Raw genomic sequence first — 24,261 nt, 5'->3', positions numbered from 1 at the left:
AATGCCAGAGTGGAACTGTGGTTCAAGTGGCAGACTGCCAGCTTTGAGCTAAAAGACACCGGAACCTCCAGAGGCCCTGAGTTCAAGCGCCAAGAATGGCACCAAAAGAATAGATCAGAAGGAGACAGGAAGGGTTGATAGGTATGGGTGTAATTTTTTATTTTTATTGTGGTGAGGAACTGAAGGGTTTAAATATATGTATATATGACCATACATAATTATATATTTATATACTATATGGCTATACATAGTATGCAAATAGCCATATCATATACAACCATATATAGAGAGATATGGTATTATTGAAGGAGTTTCACTAGAATTGAAGGTACACAGAGCTGCTTGGAAGATAGAATCAATTGTATGAAAGCAAACAATAATTATTTTGAATTTATAAAACTACCACATAGACTTTTAGCTTGGTAGACCCAGAATAAAACAAGTAATTAATGCATTAAGAAGATACTTATAATTTAAGCATTTTATCATGTGGTTAAGATAATAAGAATTTCAGGACAATGCTAATTAATAATTTTCCCACAAAAATTAATTTGCTCACAAATCGATTTATGTAGTATATATATAATATTTTATTACACTTATTATTTGTGTGACAATTACAGGAAGCTTCTTTATTCAATTGTATTAAATTAATGCTATCAATTTCTAAAATGTTGAATTTTTATGAGCTGTGGGAAGCAACACACATATATACTTACATAGTCAAATATCTTGAGGTATTTCTTGAAAAGAAGTAGTTACTTGACTGATTACAAGTATCCTTTAGCACTCAGAAAACATCAATATATTAGTTTTTGTAACTATTCTAAAGAAATTGTGAATAAAGTAAGAAACCAGAGTTATTCAGAAGGAAAACAAGATAATCAAATGCCCAAGGGATATTACATGAGATAGCGAAGATTCAGTCACACAGGTAATCCCAGGACTGTGTATGTTTGCCATTTATCCACTGTCTTACAGAAGTTGCATTAGTATCTTTTATGAGCATAAAATAAGACAGTATTTGTGCAACCTAGATCATTAAAAGCAGTGGATATTATCTTCAGTTCAACTCTCCATTATAATGAAGTTTAAACTCACAAGTCAATTGTTTTTAAACTGCACTGAGAGGGGCAATCCTCAGCTGACCCACTCAGACTTGTGTACAGATTTCCAATCACAAAGAAGTCCCTTGTAAAAGTGCATAGCTTGCTTAGCAGGGACATGGTTAAAGGCAGTTGTTGTGACCGAGACTATAGTCCCCATGGCATTCATCAGTAACAGGGTCAGGACATGAGCTAATCTGCCATAAAACCTCTCTGCATTGAGAACTCAATGCTATATGGACTCCTGAAGAGTCTGAAAAAACATCCTCATTCTTGCCATCTTGGAGATGAGTAGAAAATACCGGAGAAGGAAGTTTTAAAGCCATTTCCAGGATTATTAGAGGTGTTAAAATATTTTGCATTACACCCATGAAAAGGAAAGTATATTGAGAAAGGAAATGGACTTTTTTTCTGTTTTTGTTTTTTTCAGTTAATATCTTAGAGCAAAGTAAGAGATGAACTGAATACTTCAAAACTACTAGTATAGGGAAATTAAAAGGTAATTAAGGCAATTAGTTAGACAATGACTTAAACATTACTGATACATTAAGTAATGTATGACCAGCAAATTCCCCTTGTCTTAAATCTATCATGAGCCGAATATAGATTAATCTATTGAAAGTCTGATTTTATGTTCCTTCCTTGAGGACTCCTGAGTAGTACAACAATTTTATTTCATTTTCTTTTTTGTGTAAATGAATTTTTTGTTGGTTGTGGGGCTTGAACTCTGGGAAATTTTTTAATTGTATTTTATTGCTGGGTGATGTATAGAGGGGATACAGTTACATTCATCAGGTAATGGGTACATTACTTTTTGAACATTGATACCACTTCCCTTTTTTTCCTCCTAGTTTCCTTATTCCATTTTCTACCCACAGACAGAAGGCAAGAAAAAAGTGATCAGAATAAATTTTAAAACCTCTGGTGATCAAGATTAACTGCAATTCTTTCTAGATCTTTGGATTATCACATTTGAGAAAAGTATTGAAATCTTGTATGGTAAGTACACTTAGGAAAATTAAAAGGTAAATGTATGTAAGTACAATTTACTTTATTCTTTTACTTATTTATTTACTTAGTGTTGGTTCAATGATTTGAACTCTGGACCTAACTGTTGTATCTGAGCTTTTATGCTCAAGGCATTTGGCTCTACAATTTGACCTATTTCTGGCTTTGTTGTTAATTGGAGATGAAAGTCGCAGATTTTCTTACCCAAGCTGATCTTGAACCACAGCCCACAGCCTCCTGAACAGATAAAGCTGCAGGTATGAGCAAGCAGTTCCTGCTTATGCTTTAAATTTTAAATTTGTATTTTATTTGCTTCATAGAATGCAATGAATTTTTTTAAGTATTTTGTCATTAAATAACTACTAGATTTATATGCTAAGATAATTAGTATAATGCTCTAATTTCTTTGTTATGTTTGTGAGATGATTGAAATTGCCTTAGCATTATTGATATCATATATACTATTTGTCAATATATTTAATGGTCAAATTCTGAATATTCTCATATTTTACCATTACAGAATATTGTTTTTTATTTATTGTATCCCAAATTTGTAGACATTAATTTGGAAATTTTACTATTATGTCTTTCCACCTTGGTTACCTTCCTGATGCTCAATATTCACAGCTGAGGGAAAATCAGATGGCCAATCACATGGAGTACTTCCCTCAAGTGATAAGCTCATTCATTGTCTTCTTAGCATTTTTAAAAAGAGTACCTCATACTGAGGCTCAAGGTTTTATAAAATATATATATATATTTTCACCTAAGTGTTTGTGCCAGACAGAAGCAGAAACAGATACTGTACATTTTCCTCTATATTCTTATGCTTCTTATTTCTAAATCCCCTCACTCAGATATTTTAAAAATTAAAATAAGGAAAATGAATAGGCACAGACACACTTATAGAGCTCTCTTCTTGGCAATCTGAAGAGGTGAAAAACTTAAAATTAACACACTTAATGTCTATGAGAATCTCGTTGTCTGACTTAGCCTCATTCAAATACAAAGCAAAATAAAGGAAGAAAATTTGGTGCTGTTTATACCGAGGATGTCTGAGCTTTGTGGGTGAAGCCATAGAATTCTCCTTTTACTATAGGTCTCTGCATGAGTCTCTGATTTAAAAAAAGCAATGTGGAATAGAAGTAAATGTGAGGTAAAGAATTTAGAGGTGGAGCATATTCAAGCACTTCTGATGCGTGCCCAGTTACATTCAAGTGTGTTTCTAAACATTTCTCATCACTCATTTCACATTGCTCTTTCTGCCAGGACCCAAGCCATGCATGAATTTGCATATGGAAGGGTTAAACAACTTGTTGAAGTTCCAATAACTATAGAGTTTAAGACTCACACAGATTACCTTATTAGTGATTGTACACTTTACAGAATAAAGTGTCAGGAAAGCCTTAGTGACTTTAACACACACACACACACACACACACACACACACACACAGAACTATATTTAATGATCAAGTTTATCATTTTTAGGAAAACTGTTAGATAACTTATTTCACTACCTAAGTGTATTTTCTGGAATCCTCTCAGAGCCTTGTACTAAGGTTCAAAGTGTCTCTTTCTCTTTTAATTTCTAACTTTTACTTCTTCTCAACTTACCGCCATTAGTAGGAATTTGGCAACATTGCAGTCATCTAATTACAGAGCAATTTTCTGCTTAATGAGAGCACCAATTGTCAGACTTTCTGTGCATCAAAATTATCTCAAGAGATTTTTTGAAACGTCAGAAATCTTTCTAAGATATCCTAGCCTTTGACCCAGGACATATTGAGTTATGAGGGGTTTAGTGGGAGCTAAAATTACATGTCATATAAATCTCCATGTATAATATGCCACTAGTCCTAGGGCACAATATTAAACGTAATAGATATATTTAGCTATCACAGTAAAGAATTAAAGAATTAGTCCACCCACTCACAAAAAAACAAGAAAAATAAAGATTGGTTTCTGCCATCTTACATGATGCTGGTGATCTGAATAATCTTTTGCTAAATTTTCTATCCTCAGAAAACTATATCCTGAATTTTGATCAAAGTAGCTCTTAAGCTTTCTGAATTATTCTATTTTCTCAACACATCTTAAATAACATTTTCTTTGATTTTCATTATTGGGACCTTCCTGATTGTCATAGCTATAATCCTTGCATCTGAAACAGCATCTCAGGCAGTTTAATTAATGAAAGAATAAGTGCGTTTCTCTAATATGATAAATTCCAAGGAGAAAATCAGAAATGTTCATCACTCAGCAAATGAAAAGATTAAAATTCCATGGAAGTTTTAGCTGAATTTAATAAAAAGAATTGTGACTCTCTCAGATCCTGTTAGTAGGCGGTATTTTTCTTCAGCTCTATACCTCAAGATTCAGGAAGCGAACCATGAAGCTGGCCAGAATTAAATCCAGCCATTATCTGATGACCCAGTTGATAAACTTGCAGAATTGAAATTTTTAGAATAAATTTTAATGTAGGAAAGTGATTTGTCAACACCTAAGGGTTAAAGGACTTTAAAGTCACGTATCTATAACTATTTGATAAATTAAGTAAAATATTAGGGGATAAATTGAATGTGTACATTTTCTATTTAAAGAAGGAAAAGAAGCAGAATTGTTAAATGGCCTAACTTTTTAAAGGGGGAGGATACGATCATATATCCTAAACCCAGGACAGAAAGGGTGGTAGGACTAAGAGAGAGTTAATGTCATTTGGGAAAAACACAACAAACTCCTGCTTAACTCTAAATATTTGATTAAATATAATCTTCCAATTAAAATTGTCCTGTGGTTTTCACTAATGACTTTCACACAAAAAGAAATAAAGTAGACAAAAGTTCAAAAGAATGCAAGAAAAAATCATAGATTATATTTTGACTCTGGGAATTTGGATATAAGTTTTTGCTATTTGACATTTTAACTACAACATAAAATAGTTTTGTGTTGTATGTCCATAGAAATGTGTGGGATGGATAAGGTGTGTTAATTTGTTTTGCATTGGTTTAAGCAATAAAATTCCCTTAAATTCTCAAACTCGCAGAATTAAAGAAAAGCATAAAGAAAAGGCAGGTGGAGAAATTAATAGGGAGAATGCCCATACCGGATATACAAATGTTGATAGAAATCAAGTGCATTTCCTAACATGTAGAATGAAGAATGTCAAACAAAATTGCATAAGTCCATTCTATTATTTTGGAATTAACATCACTGTGTAGTACCTGAGCCGAGGTTACTACATGTGGAAGATTTCTTCTAACAAGGAAAAAACTCATCTTTACTAAATGGCCTTGGATTAATGAACTCTTGGATAAATAATAAATCCATGCTTGTCAAAGAAATACTGGAGGCACTCATTGCAAGATCTGGATTTACAGATGTTCTGAACTAGCAACCCATTTGAATCTAGGGCCAGTGATTGTGATTCCTACTGCAAGCCTGCCTCTGATACATCATGTCCAGCTTTAATCATACCAGCACCTCTTTTTTCTTGACAGGCCTTCCAGGCCTTGAGGCTGTGCACATATGGCTCTCCATCCCTCTGTGTGCCATGTACATAGCTTCCCTGGCTGGGAACAGCCTGGTCTTGTGGGTGGTGAAGTCTGAGCCCTCCCTACACCAGCCCATGTACTACTTCCTGTCCATGCTGGCAGTTACTGACCTGGGCCTGTCTGCCTCCACCCTGCCCACCATGTTCACCATCTACATGCTGGGGCTCAGGGAGGTGGCACTGGACATGTGCCTGCTCCAGCTCTTCTTCATCCACACCTTCTCCATCATGGAGTCCTCTGTGCTGCTGTCCATGGCTTTTGACCGCTTTGTGGCCATCAGCAACCCCCTGCGCTACAGCACCGTCCTCACAAATCCCCGGATTGCCAGCTTGGGCCTGGCTATCATTGTACGCGGTGTTGGTCTCCACGTTCCAGCCCCACTCATGCTGAAGAAGCTGCCCTACTGTGAGAAGCGTCTGCTGTCCCACTCCTACTGCCTGCACCCAGATGTCATGAAGCTGGCCTGTGCGGACACACACATCAACAGTGCCTATGGCCTCTTTGTAGTGCTCTCTACCCTGGGTTTGGACTCGGTGCTCATTGTTCTCTCCTACGGGCTAATCCTGCGGACAGTGCTGTCCATTGCCTCGAAGGCCGAGCGTCTCAAAGCCCTCAACACGTGCGTCTCCCATATCTGCTCTGTGCTCCTCTTTTATACACCTATGATTGGCTTGTCCATGATGCACCGATTTGGGAAGTGGGCTTCCCCCTGCAGCCGTGTCTTGCTGTCCTACCTGCACTTTCTTACACCCCCCATGCTCAACCCCGTGGTTTACACCATCAAGACCAGACAGATCCGTCTGAGGATTCTGCGCATCTTCCGTTCAGGCAGAGCCAGCATAGAAGATACCCAAGGTCATTAAAAAGTCATTAAAGGAAAAATAAAAACATTCGTTATGATATTTGTTTAGTGAGCCGTTAAACCAAGATTTATATTGCAAGGAGAACAAAGAGAGCGTGTTTATCTTTATGGATGTCTTTTATCTGAGATTTTTATCACTGGGAAAAATAGATGTATATTCCACTTAATTGAAGTTTCACGCAAACAATGTATAACTGAGTTAAAGTATGCCATAATAGCAGTAATAAAAAATGTTGAGTAAGATCCAGTCTAAATTTGGGGAAATTATACATATCAATTAAGGCCTATGAAGGGAATTGCTATTCCAAATAGAAAATATGACTAATGCCAACCTTAGAAATTCACTAATGTATACATATCTACACAGGATATTATTTTAGAGCTCAAGGACAGCAGTATCTTGGAAATTTGATAATGAAGAGATTTGGAACATAGACATCTCTGAAAAAATGTGAAAGTTCCCTAGTCACATATAATATTTAGGATGTCATGGGAATTCTTTATGTATGTTATACACTGGGTTAATATTGCTTCATTGGAGGAAGAGTTTTAGCAAGGCAACAATCTCTAGGAGACAATGGATGCTGTACCCCACGTGATTGAGTCATGTCAGTAATGACTGTTTAACTCTAAAAGGAGAGTATATTGTATTTTGATCTTTTCCTCTCATCTCTAGCAGAACATTTGAAATCATATGGCTATTTAAATCTAAAATTTCTTGTTTCTTTGTCTATAGTTAGAATTTCTTTTAAAAATCATAGTATTGCAAACATTTTCAAGCAGATTCTGTTGGCGTCAACTACCTTTTAAAATCTCTCATCAGTTTGAACATAATCAGTTATTCACACTCTGACTTTAAATATAATGTGAGACATTGTGAACTATACTCTTCAAAATGTGTAAGAAGGTACTTCTATATGTGCACTTAAAAACATGTTCAGATCTTGCTTTCTTTGCTTATACAGAGCATGTGGGAAACTTCATTGTGGTTACAATATGGAAAGTCATAGGAAGAAATAGTGTGGAAATATGGCCGGAAGGGATCACTACTGCACTGTTGGTGGTAGTGTTAACTTGTCTATCCACTATGAAAAGCAGTATGAAGTTTCCTCAAAAGACTAAACATAGAATTCCCCTATGATCCAGCAATTCCACTCCTGGGCCTCTACCTAAATATCCAGAAACAAAGCCATACTAAACCTGCCAGAACAACTATATTCATTGCAGCATTATTCAGCATAGCTAAGATATAAAAACAACCCAGATGCCCCTCAGTAGATGAATGGATCATGAAGATGGTATATTTACACCATGAAATTCTTTGCTGCCATCAGAAAGAATGGCATTGCCACATTTGTAAGGAAATAGAAAGATTTGGAAAAAAATCATATTAAGTGAAGTAAGCCAGACCCAAAGGAGCAGAGGCTCCATGGTTTCCCTCATTTGGAACAATTAACACACATTTAAGATTCCTGACAGAGGATCATAATAGCTCAAAACCTATGTACATATGTTCATTTAGGATGAGGCTAAGCTAAATGAATCCAGGATATGGATTATTGTTTTTAATATACTAGGTGAAGCTATTTCTTTTTTCTTCTTTTCCCCTTAAGTTTTATCTCATGTTACTGTATCTGACTTTGGTACTTAGTATATTGTATATACGTTTATTTGTGTATTTGAAAAATGAGAAAGTAAGGGAAAAACAAGATGAGTGGGAAGTGGAGGGAGGGGGAGGAGGGAAAGTGGGAGGAAAATGTAGGAAGGGGTAACAAATTCCAGAAGTAATGTACCTACTGCTTGATAAATGTAACTGCAACCACTCTGTACATCACCCCAAGAATAAAATAAAACAAAAGAAATTATCTAACTAAAGAAGAAATAGCATTGGCTGTATTTATGATTTTTACATGGCAATCCCTTCCCAGTGGTAGAGAAATTCCTAAAATTATACTGCCAGCATCTTCATGTTAATGAAGGTCCTTGGCTATAGACAGCTTATTGTTGGACATCTCTTCCCATCTGCTTCTTCTAAGTACTTTCTGTACTTGACTACATCCCCTTAAAGAACCTTGCCCTGTTGGTGATCAGCCTCTAACACCCATGCAACTCTTTTTCTCTTTCTGTCATTGGCTAAGCCTCTGCCTCTCCACTTCCACTCTGCTTTTAAAGGTAGCTATTTGGTTCCAGGACCAGAAGAAGAGAGAACCTGCAGCATGCATCATATGACTTTTCATCCCCATTTTCTCAGTTACTGAATCAGCTAGTCTGTGGCAGAGACTTGAGATGACCACATGGCCATTGAAGAGCCTTTACTCAATGCCAGCATTTTCATAGCCAAATACATTGAGGCTATTGGGCTGGCCATGTGACTTCCATCTGTCCCTAAATGTGTTTCATGGAAGACTGAAGTTCCAGCCAGTGGATGTTCATTTTTCATATTTTCGTCTGATGTGCTAAGGTTGTCGCACTCTAGCACCCCTGTCAGTTGACCTCTGTATGCTATCTGCATTGGGGTAGAGTCGGTGCTCATTACCCTCTCCTATTTGCTGATCTCAAGACAGTATTGAGCATTGCTTTCAATAATAGTACTTGAGAGCATTCCACATCAGTATTTCCTATATCTGTACAGTTCCTCTTTAATTAGCTTACTTTATTGTTACTCCAGAGGTGATGTTCAGTGGGATTGCAATTCCATGAGCCAGGAAATGAGTACATTTCCTTTCATACAGTGTCTTCTGTTCCTTCATTCTCTCCCAATCCCTCTCTCCTGTTTCTACCCATGAATTGTGTAGTTTACTGCCAATCCAGTCCTGTGAGTTCCATTGCTGCACTTCTTGCTTTTTTTTCTCGTGGTTGTGGAGTTTGAACTCAGAGACTGGGAGCTGCTCCTGAGCTATTTTGCTGAAGGATAGTGGTCTAACCTTGAGCCACAGCTCCTCTTCTGTCATTTTGGTGGCTGACTTTCCAGTCTGGGCTGATTTGAACTTCAAGCCCTAGATTTCAGCTTCCTGGGTAGTGAAGATTACACTTGTGAGCCACCAGTATCCATCATATACATACAGTTCTTCTCTTTTACATCCTACTTGTTAGCCTGTCCATGATCAATTACTTTGCTAAGATAGCATACTACCTGCTCAGCTGTGCTTCCTTCTATTTTATATGCACATTCTATTATAGTGTAAAAGCTAAAGAGAACAAGATATATAAAATAAAGATGTTCTGCCCAATCTCCAGCGTCCACAATGAATCATAGGAATGTAATTTGGTTGTGTGATTCCTCAATCTTGTAGAAAAGCCTGCTTGGATTCCTCTACGATTTCTTCTTATCTCGTTGCTGCCTCCCCTGGGATCATCTGAATCTGGTCTTCTTTGCTTTCAGTAAGAGAGGAACTGGTTTTGACTGAAGATAACTCAGTGATGGTGAAGAATATTATATCTGCACATTCAGTCAATTAAATATTTTTTAAAAATAGTAACAGAGAGAGAGAGAGAGAGAGAGAGAGAGAGAGAGAGAGAGAGAGAGAGAGAGAGAGAGAGAGAGAGAGAGAGAGAGAGTGTTTGGCTTTATCCAAGCCACTCAAACAACAGTGGTTCAGGGGTGAAGATGCTGGTTCTCATTCTACTAAGGATAATCTCATAATTTATCAATTTAGTTATTATAGGAGACATGTGTAGGCTCTTATGAGACTACATTATTATCTACAAGTGGCCATATTAGATTAGGATTTAGTTAAACTTAAGATCTATTTTGAAAAAGTACCACATGGAATTCTACAAAATCAAGTTTATGTGTGTCTCATTTGTATGTCAGAAAACTTGACCTGTATGTATAATCATTTCACTGTTTCTGATTTGCAAAATCAGTGTATTACTGCTGACATATATAAACAGAATAAAATGCCACACAAAGCATGTGTATTTAGGTAAATAGGGATTTTAATTACTAACTGCTTGGCCAGGCTAGTTGGAAATTCCCCAAGGCTTTTAAAATCTCAGAAGAGCATTTTAGATACCTGAGGTATTCTCGCTGGAGGTCTAGAAAGCACCTTAAAACTCATGAAGTGAGGCTGAACTTCTTTACCCTGATATGAGGCATTCTGTGTTTTGCAGGGAAGGACAACAAGCGCCATTTATTATACAGTAAGTGAAATATGTTAAAGCTAAGTTATATCAGCTACTATCTTAACTCTAAAAATCCATGTGGTTCAGTTAATACAAAAAATAGTTCACATTAAAAGTAAACATTTAGAAATTTCAACAAGTAAGCCATGGTTTGAAGGAGAAACACATATGGGTAGTATATGAGTTAAAGTTTAAATAATTTGGAAAACTTGTGTCTAACTGATAATACTTTAAAGTTAAATGATTGTTTCAGTTTATCTAGTTCTTATCTTCATTCTAATCCATTCATATTATATTCCTCAACAATTTTCAATGTGAATTTGATTGATGCTATATGTGTATATTTTGTTTAAAAAGTTGGATCTATCTAAAACCTTCCCAATGTCACAAACTGCATATTGTTTTGGTAACAGACTTCTGAATTCTGAAAACAATGTATCATGAATATAATTGTTAAGCATTATCTTTGAATAAATCAACCACTCTGTTTTTAGTTACTGAATTAAGTAAAGTGAATAGTCTTTTCAAGTTCCCACATTAAGCTTTTAATAAAGCTGTTTACACTCTAAATGTTGAGGATATGCCTGCTGGTGATAATTGCCTTTTTATTTTAGTTTCATTTTTGCTGTTGTAAAGGTGATATACAAAGGAGTTCTAGCTATGTAAGTCAGACAATGATTATATTTCATTTTGAACAGTATTATTTTAAATATATTTTTGAATTTTAAAAATTTTTATTTATATTGTTATTGTAAAGGAGTTACAGTTATATACATCAGATAATGAGTATTTTTAAGTTCGAAGATATTCAAATAGAAGATTGTGTTTTAAAATCATAATCATGAATAAACACACATTTAAATTTCCAAATAAATTATACAAAATGGATCCTGGTGGAAAATTATTCTTCTAGTGCTGTGAGACATGATTTACAACTTCAAACTTGAATAACACAAAATGCCTATATTTTAATGTAAGTCCTTTGAAGTCATTGTCATATATAAATATTGTATCTTAGTATAGGAAACACATGCACCCTTCCCCAGCTGATGTTTCTTCAACACTCAGTTTCCAATTTATACATGAAAAATTTCCCTGTAGTCTAAAATTTAAAAAGTGGTATAACTGCAAATATAAATGTGGTATATACCTTTGATCCTTTAGCGTAGCAACTTGTGAATTTTTTCAATTTCATCAGTATTGTTTTTTTCTGTTTTCATCTAACCTTTTCTTTTTTTATTTAGTTTTTTTATTGTAATGAATAGAAGTGTTACAGTTATATTCACCAGATAGAAAGTGCATTACTTCACACACACACACTGATATTCCTTTTCATATTTTTGTCCCCATTTCCCTCCCCCGAACCTCTCCCCTCATCTTGTTTCCCCCCTTTCCTTTCCTATCTCACATAAGCAAATAATCATAAATACAATAGACCAGATAACAAGGTAAGATGCTGTAACAATATGAGACTAACCAAGGGACAACATAGAGATGAGAAATAACATAGTACATTAAGAAAAACAATCACACAAAAAGGTAGACATGATTATACATATTCTGACAATAAGGAATATTCTCAGGAAGGTTAAATGATCTTCAGTATATAAAGATGAAGTAGCAAAGGTAATATTTGAGCTGTAGTGATTCAGTATCCTTTCTTACTATTGTTTTATGTATCACTTATGCTTGAAATTTTCATTCGGTATTTTTAATTCCATCTGATACAAAAATTAATACAGGAGGTAATTCATAATGCAGCATAAAATAACATACTACCACAATATAATCAAAAGAGAAGGAGGGGTGACAAAACTTTGCTTCCAGCAATATAAGAAAAGTGTCAGACTAGGTATAAAAATACATAAGAGGAAGAAAAATAAAATAAATAAAATTAGATAATAAAATACACAGGAACAAAATTTAGACTATGTATAAAAAAGTTTCAGACTAGGTATAAAATGCATAAAAGAAAGTAAAATAAAATAAATAAAGTTAGGTAAAATTACACAGGAATAAAAAAAGAATAGAAGCTAGAAATTAAAATTACTAAAAAGTATCCTCAGCAGAGAATTACAATAGCTCAAAACCTAGATACATAAGGCCATACAGGAAGAGGCTAAATGAAAGGGTCTCCAGGATATGGAAACAAGAGCTTTATCTTGTGATTGTTGTTCTTAATGTACTATGTTATTTCCCTTTTCTTTTGTTGCCCTTTGGTTAATCCATTATTGTTACAGTATCTGACTTTGTTACCTGGCATATTGTGTATATGTTTATTTGCTTATTTGAAATAGGAAAGGGAAGGGGAAAACAAGATGATTGGGAGGGGGGTGGAGGGAAATGGGGACAAAAACTTAAGAAAGGGTATCAATGTGTGAGAAGCAATGTACCTACTACTGGCGAATATATCTGTAACCCCTCTATACATTACAATAAAAAAAATGAAAAAAAAAAGGATCCTCAGCTGGGAGTTTGGCCTAGTGGACTATATTTTGGAGGATATTGTACATATGCATGATTATTTTATCAAGATTTTGGCTACCAGTAGCTTAAATATTTCCTGCATTAAATATTTGCTGCATTAAAAAAAAAAAGACAGCAGAGAAGCTGGGAGTCAAATTGGCCTAGTGGTAGAGTGCTTGCCTAGCATGCACAAAGACCTGGGTTTGATTCCTCGGTACATAGGAAAAAGCCAGAAATAGTGCTGTAGCTCAAATGGTAGAGTTCTAGCCTTGAGAAAGCCCAAGGACAGTGGTCAGGCCCTGAGCTCAAGGCCCAGGACTGACAAAATAAAAGTATCCTCATAGAGATAACTAAGATATATCTGTGTATATAACAAATCCCTGGGTAAGAGTAGATTTATGTGTAAGTACAGGATATTTTAATAACTAAATTTGTTATATAGTTTTGAATTGTGAGTACCAGGAGTATTGTCACATAAGTAAGTTGTTTGAGAGCATGTTTGTTTTTAGGTTAGATTTTAAAGGGAAACAAAATCTTCACACCTCTACTAAACATTTATAAAGCATTTAAATATATAAGTTATTTTTCACTTACTAGTAATTACTAAGTGTATTTGCTTAATAGAATTTCAAATGCTAATATTTACTAAACATGTACCAATCTCACCAGTAAAATATGGAGATGGGTCCATAATGTCAAAATGTCTTTAATTATTTTTCCTAAAAATTCTCATTCTTTTTCCCCTACTTCTTTCTCTATTATGTTTTTCTTGCCACATCTTTTTTTATTTCTGCTGTCTTTTTTGCCAGTCCCGGGGCTTTAACTCAGGGCCTGAGTACTGTCCTTGGGCTTTCCTCAAGGCTAGTGCTCTAACTCTTGAGTCACAGCACCACTACCGGCTTTTTTTCTATGTATATGGCACCAAGGAATCGAACACCGGTCTTCGTGCATACTAGGCAAGTACTCTAACACTAGGCCAAATTCCTGGCCCCTCTCCTGTCTTTTTTTTTTTTTAATGCAGCAAGTATTTAAGCTACCCTGGGTAGCCAAAATCTTGATAAAGTAATCATGCATATTTACAATGTCCTCCAAAGTATAGACAATAAATCAAGAAGTTTAGATTGATTTAAAGATATATTTCCTATAACCTCATGTATATCATTCATTTATTGTTATTTTATTATTATTTTAATAATAATAATATAGTTGTTTTAGTGTTATTGAAAAGGTGATGTACAGAGGGGTTACAGTTCCAAAAGTCAGGTGAAAAGTACATTTCTTTTTGGACAATATCACTCCTTTCCTTGCTCTCTCCCAATTTTTCCCTCCTGTCTCTACCCACAAATTTGAAGACTCTGTACAACACAAAAAGAGTTTTAATATGAAAATATTAGACTACATAGTATACATTTCATTGTTTTTCAGAAATAAGTTTAATGATTTCTGGTGAATATAAAGAATAATGCTTCACAATATATATATAATTTATTTTGAGTATTCATTTGTTTTAAATTGGATCAGTGACTCACTCCTTTAATTTAATTTGAGTTCTTCAGGAGTCTAAGAAATGAAGATCTATTTGAAGCCAACTGGGTAGGAAAATCCATGAAATTCCTATCTGTAATTAAATACACCCATAAGCAAAAAAAAAAAAAGCCAGAAATGAAGCTGTGACTCAAGTGGTAAGAGCTTTAACTTTGAGAAAAAAATTACTAAGGGGCAGATCGCAGGCCCTGAGTTTAAGCTCCAGGAACCACACACACACACACACACACACACACACACACACACACACACACAGATATGTAGTAATGAATTTTACTATTTACAAAGTCAAATGCTATTTCTTTTATGAGTGAGTTATGGAGATATCCAACATCTGTCTAAATTCTTCAAATTTGATATTATTATATAGATATTTTTAGTCAATCAGACAAAAGTAATCAATTGAGTGTAATCTCCGATATTTTTAAATATGTAAAATATGGACTCTTTATGTCTACCATAATAAGAACATTTTCATCTCTCTGAAGGTTTGGACACTGTTATGAAATCACAGCCAGGCTCTTCTTTCTCTCTACTTCCTATGCTTAGGGGTACATTGCTGTGAAATTTTCTTTTCTATATAAACAAGATTTTATAGTATTTGGTTATTGTGTATTTATCTTCTTTCACAAACAGCCAGTAATCAATTTCTGCTTTTTAATCACTCCATAATATCTTCCCTTTGCAATTTAGTTCATTTAGTCATTCAATAACAAGATTATATTTGATCTTCTTCCAGGTCATTGCCATTATAAGTAAGGTTTTTATAAATAATTTACATGTCTTTTTGCAGACATGCATGTCTATTTCTCTCGTCTAACTCCTTAGGAGTGAAATGTCTGAGTAACATATACTATATGATAAATCCATATTTACCTTTAAAATAAAGTATTGAATTCTTTCCCAAAGGGGATATATATGCCTGAAAATTCCAGTTGTTCTATAGTCTCATTAACAGAATTCAGTGCTCTATTTTTGAGTTCCCTGCAACGTGACTTTACCATTCGGTCTTTAAACAACCTTCCTGGTGCCTCGAATCTGTTCTTCAAGCTTCGCTCACGCACGATTTCTTTTTGCAGGTTTGCATCATGTCAGCTCCCGGGAACACTTCTGATTGGCCCACGTTCTCCTTCATTGGTATCCCTGGTCTAGAGTCTGCACACATGTGGATCTCTATTCCCTTCTGTCTTTTGTATCTGCTAGCCTTGGGGGGCAACATTCTCCTCCTCCTGCTAGTTAGATCAGAGCAGAACCTTCACGAGCCCCAGTATTACTTTTTGGCTATGCTAGCCCTCACTGACCTAGGCCTGTCATTGTCCACAATGCCCAGTGTCTTGGCTATCTTCTGGTTTGACATCCACCATATTGGGTTGGATGCCTGCCTGGCTCAAATGTTCTTCATCCACACTCTCTCCTCAGTCGAATCCGGAGTGCTGGTAGCCATGGCTTTCGATCGCTTGGTCGCTATCTGTGCTCCTCTCAGCTACAGCAGGATCCTGACCCACTACACTGTTGTCTGCCTCAGTGGGGCTGCCCTCCTCCGAGGGGCCACTCTGTTGGCTCCTCTGCCCTTTTTCCTCCGGACCTTTCCTTTCTGTGGGGCCAACGTCCTCTCCCACTCCTACTGCTACTACCCAGACGTGCTGAACCTGGCCTGTGGAGACGTCACTCTCAGCAGTGTCTACGGTCTGGTCTGTGTCCTCTGCACCTTTGCGGTGGATGTGATCTTCATCCTCGCTTCCTACATGAAGATCGTGGGCACCTTGATGAAGCTGGGAATCCAAGACAGAAGCTGGAAATCCCTGCACACCTGCGCCTGTCACCTGTGCACCGTGCTGGTGTTTTACCTCCCCCTCCTGAGCCTGGCGGTCCTTCATCGTTACAGTGAGGAAACATCCCCACTTCTGTACACTACCATGAGCAATGCCTACCTCCTGGTGACACCACTGCTGAACCCTCTGGTCTACAGTCTCAAGTCCCGGCAGATCCAAGCGGCCCTGCGCAAGAGATTTTGGGTGCAACGTGTTGTGGCTGGGGAGTGAGACTGGCCTGCCAAGCAGAAGGGGCCAGTACTGTTCTTGAGGAGCTACTGTGTGCCAAGTGCAATCAGTGCACGGCTCTGTGACTTCACACGCGAAACACGTCCCAAGGCCTTTCCTTCAGAAAGGGAACTGAAGCAGGAAAGGCAGGCAGCACGCTGATAGAAATGACCACGAAGGCGATGGTGGAAGCACAGTTGCATTGGTTTTTGAAGGATGAATTGAATGAGTGTCACAGCCTCGCCGCTTCTGTTGTGGAGTCCAATACTGGACTGCACAGTGGTGCGTCAAGGTGGGGCTTGACAGAAAATGCAAGATGGCAGCTGATTCCAAATGTCAGTGTTGTTCCAGCTGAGGAACCAACATTGCATTCACTAACATGGCTTTGTTAAGTGGCAATTTTCTCCCCACAACTGCTTAAAGATAATAATTTTAAAAACCCAAATTGATGATACATTTATGATTGTATATGTGGTAGAGACTGTCTGGCCCTTTCCTCTTTCAGTGATTCACAAAATATAATGAAGCCTTTTGAAAAGAAATAATAGGAGTGTGAGAATTGATCATTCTTATTATATTATTTCATAAATTTAATTTATTCGTATTTTGTTTTGCTTTCAGCTTCATATTTATAGATTTTATCCTAAGTTTCAAAACAAAGAAGTAACTCTCATCTTCTGAGGCTCATTTAGAGTTGCAGTACAAGCAAACATTAACTTTCTTTTAAAACATATTGAAGATTAAAGGACAATATAGGCATGAATAAATAATGTGATGTCTTTCCTTGAGTTTACATTCATAGCACAAAACACATAGTTTAATATATTGTATACAATTATGAAGCGACTTTAGCATGTATTCAAACACATGACTTTCACAGCAAAATATAATTACAGAAATTCAAGAACTTTTTGAATTGGGAAACAATAGTATTTTCTGGTTACCTTTGATATATCTAACTGATAGAGATGTTATCCTTTTGTATTTCTTATAAGTAGACAGCATTTAATAATATAATTTTCTTGACATAGATTTGGATACTGAGGTAACTCTGCAGCTGTTTGTCCTAAATGACATAGTAGATAAGTTATAATTTTAATCATGTCAATATTTATATATGTCAAAATATGTCAATCTTTATATGTGTTAATATATTGTCAATCTTTTTTCTTCATATATTTTTATTGTAATTAATAGAGGGGTTACTGTTATATTCGCCAGATAGAAGCAGCATTACTTCACACACATTGTTACCCCTTCTTATGTTTTTGTCCCCATTTTCCTCCCCCACCCACTCCCCTCATCTTGTTTTCCCCCTTTCCCTTCCCTATTTTAAATAAACAAATAAACATATATACAAGATACCAGATTACATGGTAAGATACTGTTTAACTAAAAATTTAATCCAATTTAACTCAGACTGAGGAAACCAGTATGTATTAGGTAACAATTTTCATAGTATTGCTTTCATTGTATTTTTTCTGTAATCTCCCAATTTTTACATTAGATGAGATTATTATTGGAATAGTTTCAGAATAAGATTTGTAAAAATACAAACTTAAGTAAAAATTATGAAAAATGAACCTTCTTTTCTCTTGTGTGAAATATTTTTATCTATCAAAATTTTCACCAATAATACATATTTATATAACAGCACAAATGATTTTAGTTAGATTTAATTCACATAAATGTGAAGGAGGAATTCTCTTCAAAAAATATTTTCCCATGAACCACTGGTTCATGCCTGTGATCCTAGCTACTCAGGAGGCTATGATCTGAGCACTGTAGATCAGAACCAGCCCAGAAGGAAAGTCTGTAAGAGTCTTATCTCCAATTAACCAGCATAATGCTTCAGGTGGAGCTGTGGATCAAGTGACAGAGTGCCAGTCTTGAGCACAAAAGCTCAGGGACAGTGTGCAGGCACTGAGTTCAAGTCCCAGGACTAGCACATGCAAAAATTATATTTTTAGCCAGGAGTTTGGCCTAATGGTAGAGTGCTTGCCAAGAATGTGTGAAGCACTGGGTTCAATTTTTTTCTACCACATACACAGCAAAAAGCCAAAAGTGTTGCTGTGGCTCAAGTGGTAAGAGTGCTAGTCTTGAGGAAAAACCCAAGGATACTGCCTAGGCCCTGAGTTCAAGCCCAAGGACTGAAAAAAATAATTATATATTTATATGACTTTTTGGATTGAAATGTGATCTCATAAGTGAATTATGTGAAATTTTTAAATAACTCATGATGTTTTAAAAATGCTTTTCTTTGTTTTATATTTTAAAATTGGAGATGATCGCCTCTTTCCAGAACTGTCAGAGTAAAACCATGCAGAGACATTTTAAAACAATGGCATAGATTTGTTTTCCAGCATCTCTGGTATCATTCATATTACATTAAGTGTAGACAGACCTTATAGTCAATTCTCATATCAGGTTTTCACACTGTAAATCCATGAGTGAAGGTCAAATGTGAAAAATTAATATTGGACACTGAGTCTTAGGGGAAAATCTTTCTGGGAAAGTCAGAACACATGGCAGAGAAAGCTTAGTATAGAAATTTCTTTGGTATCATCTTAAGGCTAACGTAAAACTAAACCTGTCTTGCCCCTTAACTATTGTTCTTCCTGGCAAAAAGTGGAGATACAATATGTTTTGTCTTTGTAAATCTATGTCTCTCCTATTGATAAACAGAGGTAGGGAAGAATGCTTCCATGTACATGGTTCTGAATTTTGTTCTCCAAACAACCATTTATATGTGGGGAAGACAACTTGACTGCTCAGGAGGCTGAGATATGAGGATCATGGTTTGACGCCAGCCCAGGCAGAAAAGTCCCTATGAGACTCATCTCCAATTAATGACTTACATGCCAGAAGTGGCACTGTGACTCAGTGCCCCAGACTTGAGCAGAAGAGCTCGGGGATAGTGCCCAGACCCTGAAATCAAGCCCCAAGAATGAAAACAAAACAAAACAAAACAAAACATGGGAAGAAAGAAAGGAAGAATTGTTTGGAGGATTTACTACTATATCAGTGATTGCAGAAAGAATTTTGCCAACCCTCTTCTAAACTGTGGTATAATAAACTTTTACTCCATTGTGAAACATAATCTAACCCTGCACTAGGACATGGAAATAGTCTCAAAATGTTTCATTTTCCTCTCCTCCAGTTCTTCCCTTTTGTTATTCTCCACAGAGTTAACTGGAATGAGTTTTCTAAAATGAAAATTTGATCTTATAGCTCACTATTTCAAAACCTTCAGTGACTTTCTAAGGTTCTTGATAAACTGTATCTTTCATAAATCCTTCAGCCCCACCTCACCATGATTTCAGGAAGATGCTCTAATTCACTCACTCAAGTTTACCTTTCAGTCTTTCTCTTCTCCATCTGAGACCAGTCTTTTGATCTGTCCTTTGACTAGAAGTCTCTTCTTTTAGATATTTTGTCGCCCTCTCTTTCATTATCTCCACCAGAGCAAAATTCATTTGCATTGTATAGACTATGGTAATTATATTCAATAATTGATTATCTTAGCAAGAATTGTCAGAACAACATGAATATGCTTGCTGGTAAGACTATAATCAATTAAGTTGAAAATCAGGGACAACCAGAGGTAGAGATTGTTCAGGACTGACCTGCTACTAAGGAACTTTTATGACTGATTTAAAGAACTATAGTTATGCCAAGGGAGGTCCACAATAAATGACACAATAAGGATGTGAGATAACAAGTGGCAAAAGTCTTCCTCTGGTCTTTCTGGGAAACTTGTCCAGCACAGCTTAGAATATCAGATATATTTTTTGCCAGTCCTGGGCTTGAGCTCAGGGCCTGAGCACTGTCCTTGACTTTCTCAAGGCTAGAGCTCTATCACTTGAGCCTCAGCACCATTTCTGGCTTTTTTCTATGTATGTGGTACCTAGGAATCAAACCCGGGTCTTCGTGCATGCTAGGCAAGCACTCTATCACTAGGCCAAACTCCCAGCCAGAATATCAGATATTTTTATGCCTTGCAAAAATATTTAAAATGACTAATCCTACTTTTGTTGTTTTTAGTAATTGATTAATTAGCTGATTGGTTCTTTGACAGTCTCTTAAGATTTACATATCTTATGCGTTTCTTTAAAAGAGGGAAAAATAGATGTATCTCTCTTTTCACAGTATGATAAATTATGCATTTGGCAGTTTTCTTCCACAACAGCAGTCAAAATACCTTCATTTTTTCATATGATATAAAATAAAACATATGTGGAAGTGATGTCAAAGTTCTTGGGAGTAGATGAGAAGCTAAAGGAAGGGTTTTTGTCTCACTCAGAATTTATGTGACTAATTGAGCACGATATCCCTTTCCTTGAATACTTTACACACTGCGGCCCTTATCTGTTTGGTTTTAAGACTGTAAACTAAAGGATTAAGGACAGGAGTCAAGAAGAGAAATAGATTGGCCATGGTGACATGGAGAAGAGGAGAAGTGAATGAACCAAACCTGTGAATCAGTGCTAACACAATGAGTGGCACATAGAAAATGAAGACAGTGAAGATGTGAGAAACACAAGTATTAAGTGCCCTGAGCCTTCCACTTCCCGAGGCGATGCCCAACACCATCTGCAGAATCAAGATGTAGGAAATGACAATGAACACAGAATCAATTCCAAAAGAGCAGAGGACTAGAGACAAGCCATAGATGATGTTGACCCTGACACGTCCACAGGCCAGCTTCATAACATCAGGATGGTAGCAGTAACAATGAGAAAGAATGACACCCTTGCAGAAGGGCAGCCGCTTGAGTAGGATTGGCAGAGGTACCATCAATACCACACCGCGGATCACAGCTGCAAGTCCCATACCAACAATCCGAGAAGGAGATAAAATTACAGTGTACTGCAATGGGTTGTGAATAGCTACAAACCTGTCAAAGGCCATGGCCAGCAGGATAGCTGACTCCATGGAAGAGAAGGTATGAATGAAGAACATCTGTGCCAGGCAAGAGTGGAATTCGATCAGTCTGTGATTCAGGAGGAAGACATTGAAGACTGTAGGCAAAGTCGATAACGACAGACCCACATCAGTAGCTGCCAGCAAGCACAGAAAGATGTACTGAGGCTCATGAAGGCTGGAAGTGGTTTTGATGACAAAGAGGATGGTGCAGTTTCCTAGGAGGGCAATGAAGTACATGATGCACAGCGGGATGGAGATCCATATCTGTACTGCCTCCAGTCCTGGAATGCCTGTGAGAAGAAGAGTGGGTGGCTGAAACCAGCTATTGTTGCTAAGCTCCATGAAGGTTAGCTCAGATATGCTTTCCAATGGCCTGTAGGAAGAGGGGCAAAGATGTTAAGATAGGAAGAGATAGTGCATCGAATTCCTCTGAAAGAGTGTCAATTGGACATGTTCCATTTACATTTAGGAAATAATCTTTAGATTTCCAGACCCATTTGAATAACTATCTGGAATTTGGAAACCAGGGGAAATGGTATTAAAAACCTAACAACTACTGGAATTCATTTGTTTTGGGCCTCAAGGGGAAATAATCATTTTTGGAAGTCCTTATTTATCAGAGTACGCTTAGTTATATGTGAACCTGCTTTAGTTTTTCTTTCTTTTTGTCAAAACTCTGGGGGGATTCTAGCACATCAACTTTATACTTGTAGACATTCAGGTATCTCGAAACAGATACTTTTTTTTCTAGCATTTCTCCTTGCAGAAATAAATCACAGAATATTTCAATAATGTGAATAATGCTCGAGGCATTTTATGGAATTTCACATAACTTCCATTCTTAGAGTGAAATTTTTAGCTACTGGGGCCTTATCTCAAAGCCTGGGCTCTGTCCTTGAACTTCTTTTGTTCAAGGCCACTGCTCTTAGTAATTGAGACATGATTCACTTACATCTTTTTAAGTAGATTATTGAAGTTAAATGTCTCATGGACATTTTTTCATTTGGGGCTAGCTTTAAATCCTGATCTTGAGATCTCAGTCTCCTGACTATCTGAGATTACAGCTGTGAGCCACCAGTTCCAGGCTATATTTGATATTCTCTTTGAAAAGGATAGACTTTTTTTTTCCAAATGAGAAAGCTTACTAAAATATGAGAGAAGGACAAAATCATTAGCTTTTTAACTTCTCAGATGATGTTAGAAAACTATCAAACATTAACAAATAATTTCTTGAAAAGATTATGAAATGTATCCACTCCAAAATATGAGTAAATTGCATTTGGGAATCAATAAACATCAATATTTAGTAAATACCTTAAAATAGCCTCATTAGAGAAAACTATATTATTTCCTCTCAATACAGTATAAAGAAATCAGAAGAAACATTACCTATGATTGTTTGGGGTGTTTTTTTGGCGGGGGGGGTCGGTCATGGGGCTTGAACTCTGGGCATTGACTCTATCCCTGAGCTGTTCAGCTCAAGGCTAGTGCTCTACCATGTTGAGCCACAGCACCACTCTGGTTTTCTGGTAGTTATTTGGAGATAAGAGTCTCATAGGCTTTCATGCCTGGCTGGGTTTAAACCATGATCCTCAGATCTCAGCAGCCTCCTGTGTATCTAGGATTGCAGGCATGAGCCACTGGCACCCGGCTTTTACAACTGTTGTTTTAAAAAGACTTTTTGATGCAGATTATTCATGCCAAAGTTGAAAATACTATTACTTGCGGCACATCTCTACTTCTGGTCTTTTGTGGGGGGGGGAGGGCAGGGGTATTCACTGGCAATTAAAGTCTCACAGTCTCACAGTCTGCCTGGGTTGTTCTGACCTGTGGTCCTCAGTTCTCAGCCTCCTGAATAGGTAGGCTTATAGAAATGAAGAATCAGCAGCTGATCTTATTTCATTTTTAATACTTCTTATATCTATACCTATGGCCAGTGTGACTATTTTTTCTTCAACTAATTTAGTTTTGTTGCAGTCTTCAGTCTGAAGATTGGTGCTTCAACCCACTAGATATCATTTTCATTCTCACATCAGAATTTTTTTTTTGCATCTTTTCAACACACTCTCAAATTCCATGCTTTGTCTCAATTGACAATGAAAAAAAATCATTAATGTAAGGTCACTAGATAATACAGCATACCTTAAATATTCTTATGATTATCCCATTTCATAAGACTTCTTTCAGCCATTAAATTCTGGAATGTACTTCTACATTGCAATACTTTCTTACATATTTGACTTTATATGTTTTTAAATGCACTGCCCTAATGAGTGTCCCATACCTTACCCAATTTCAGTTTAAATATCTTTAATTTGGAGATTGCAGCCTTTACTTATCTCAGGATAGTTTGTACCAACAGTGGAGACTGTATATTTTGTTTAAACAAATAAGATTTTGTACATTCCTAATTGTAACATAGGCCTTCCACTATGTATATAAAACTCACCAATAACCCAAAATCCACTTTAAACTCCAATTTGAAAGACTTTGGAATCATATTTTCCTGTAGGCTCACTGAAAACTGAAGAGTAGATGTTACTATTTTTGAAAACAGGAAAAGAGGGAGGGAAATGGGGACCAAGACATGAGAAAGGGTATCAATGTATGTGAATTAATGCAGCTTCTATT

At 36.4% G+C, this 24,261-nt stretch overlaps 3 protein-coding genes across 3 annotated transcripts; 2 read left to right on the top strand and 1 right to left on the bottom strand.

Moving 5' to 3' along the window:
- The first annotated feature begins 5,570 nt into the window (after nucleotides 1–5,570).
- Nucleotides 5,571–6,530, top strand: LOC150053374 (olfactory receptor 51G2-like). Its single transcript, XM_090349058.1, has one exon. It carries the CDS (start codon nucleotides 5,571–5,573, stop codon nucleotides 6,528–6,530), a length of 960 nt encoding a protein of 319 aa, XP_090205184.1.
- Nucleotides 6,531–15,753: 9,223 nt separating this feature from the next.
- LOC150053373 (olfactory receptor 51G2-like) lies at nucleotides 15,754–16,707 on the top strand. The gene has a single exon (XM_090349057.1). The coding sequence runs from the start codon at nucleotides 15,754–15,756 to the stop codon at nucleotides 16,705–16,707; it is 954 nt and encodes a 317-aa protein (XP_090205183.1).
- A 4,311-nt stretch (nucleotides 16,708–21,018) lies between these two features.
- LOC150053372 (olfactory receptor 51A4-like) lies at nucleotides 21,019–21,972 on the bottom strand. The gene has a single exon (XM_090349282.1). It carries the CDS (start codon nucleotides 21,970–21,972, stop codon nucleotides 21,019–21,021), a length of 954 nt encoding a protein of 317 aa, XP_090205408.1.
- Nucleotides 21,973–24,261: the final 2,289 nt, after the last annotated feature.

Source organism: Megascapheus bottae, chromosome 16 (genome assembly GCF_031878675.1).
Source record: "Megascapheus bottae isolate mThoBot1 chromosome 16, mThoBot2.hap1, whole genome shotgun sequence".
NCBI lineage: Eukaryota > Metazoa > Chordata > Mammalia > Rodentia > Geomyidae > Megascapheus > Megascapheus bottae.
Note: the sequence above shows the minus strand (reverse complement) of the source record. Positions and strands in the feature narration are given on the sequence as shown.

What these genes read in the sequence shown, in the direction of transcription:
- LOC150053373 (XM_090349057.1), top strand. Translation starts at nt 15,754, where the DNA reads ATGTCAGCTCCCGGGAACACTTCTGATTGGCCCACGTTCTCCTTCATT.
- LOC150053374 (XM_090349058.1), top strand. Translation starts at nt 5,571, where the DNA reads ATGTCCAGCTTTAATCATACCAGCACCTCTTTTTTCTTGACAGGCCTT.
- LOC150053372 (XM_090349282.1), bottom strand. Translation starts at nt 21,972, where the DNA reads ATGGAGCTTAGCAACAATAGCTGGTTTCAGCCACCCACTCTTCTTCTC.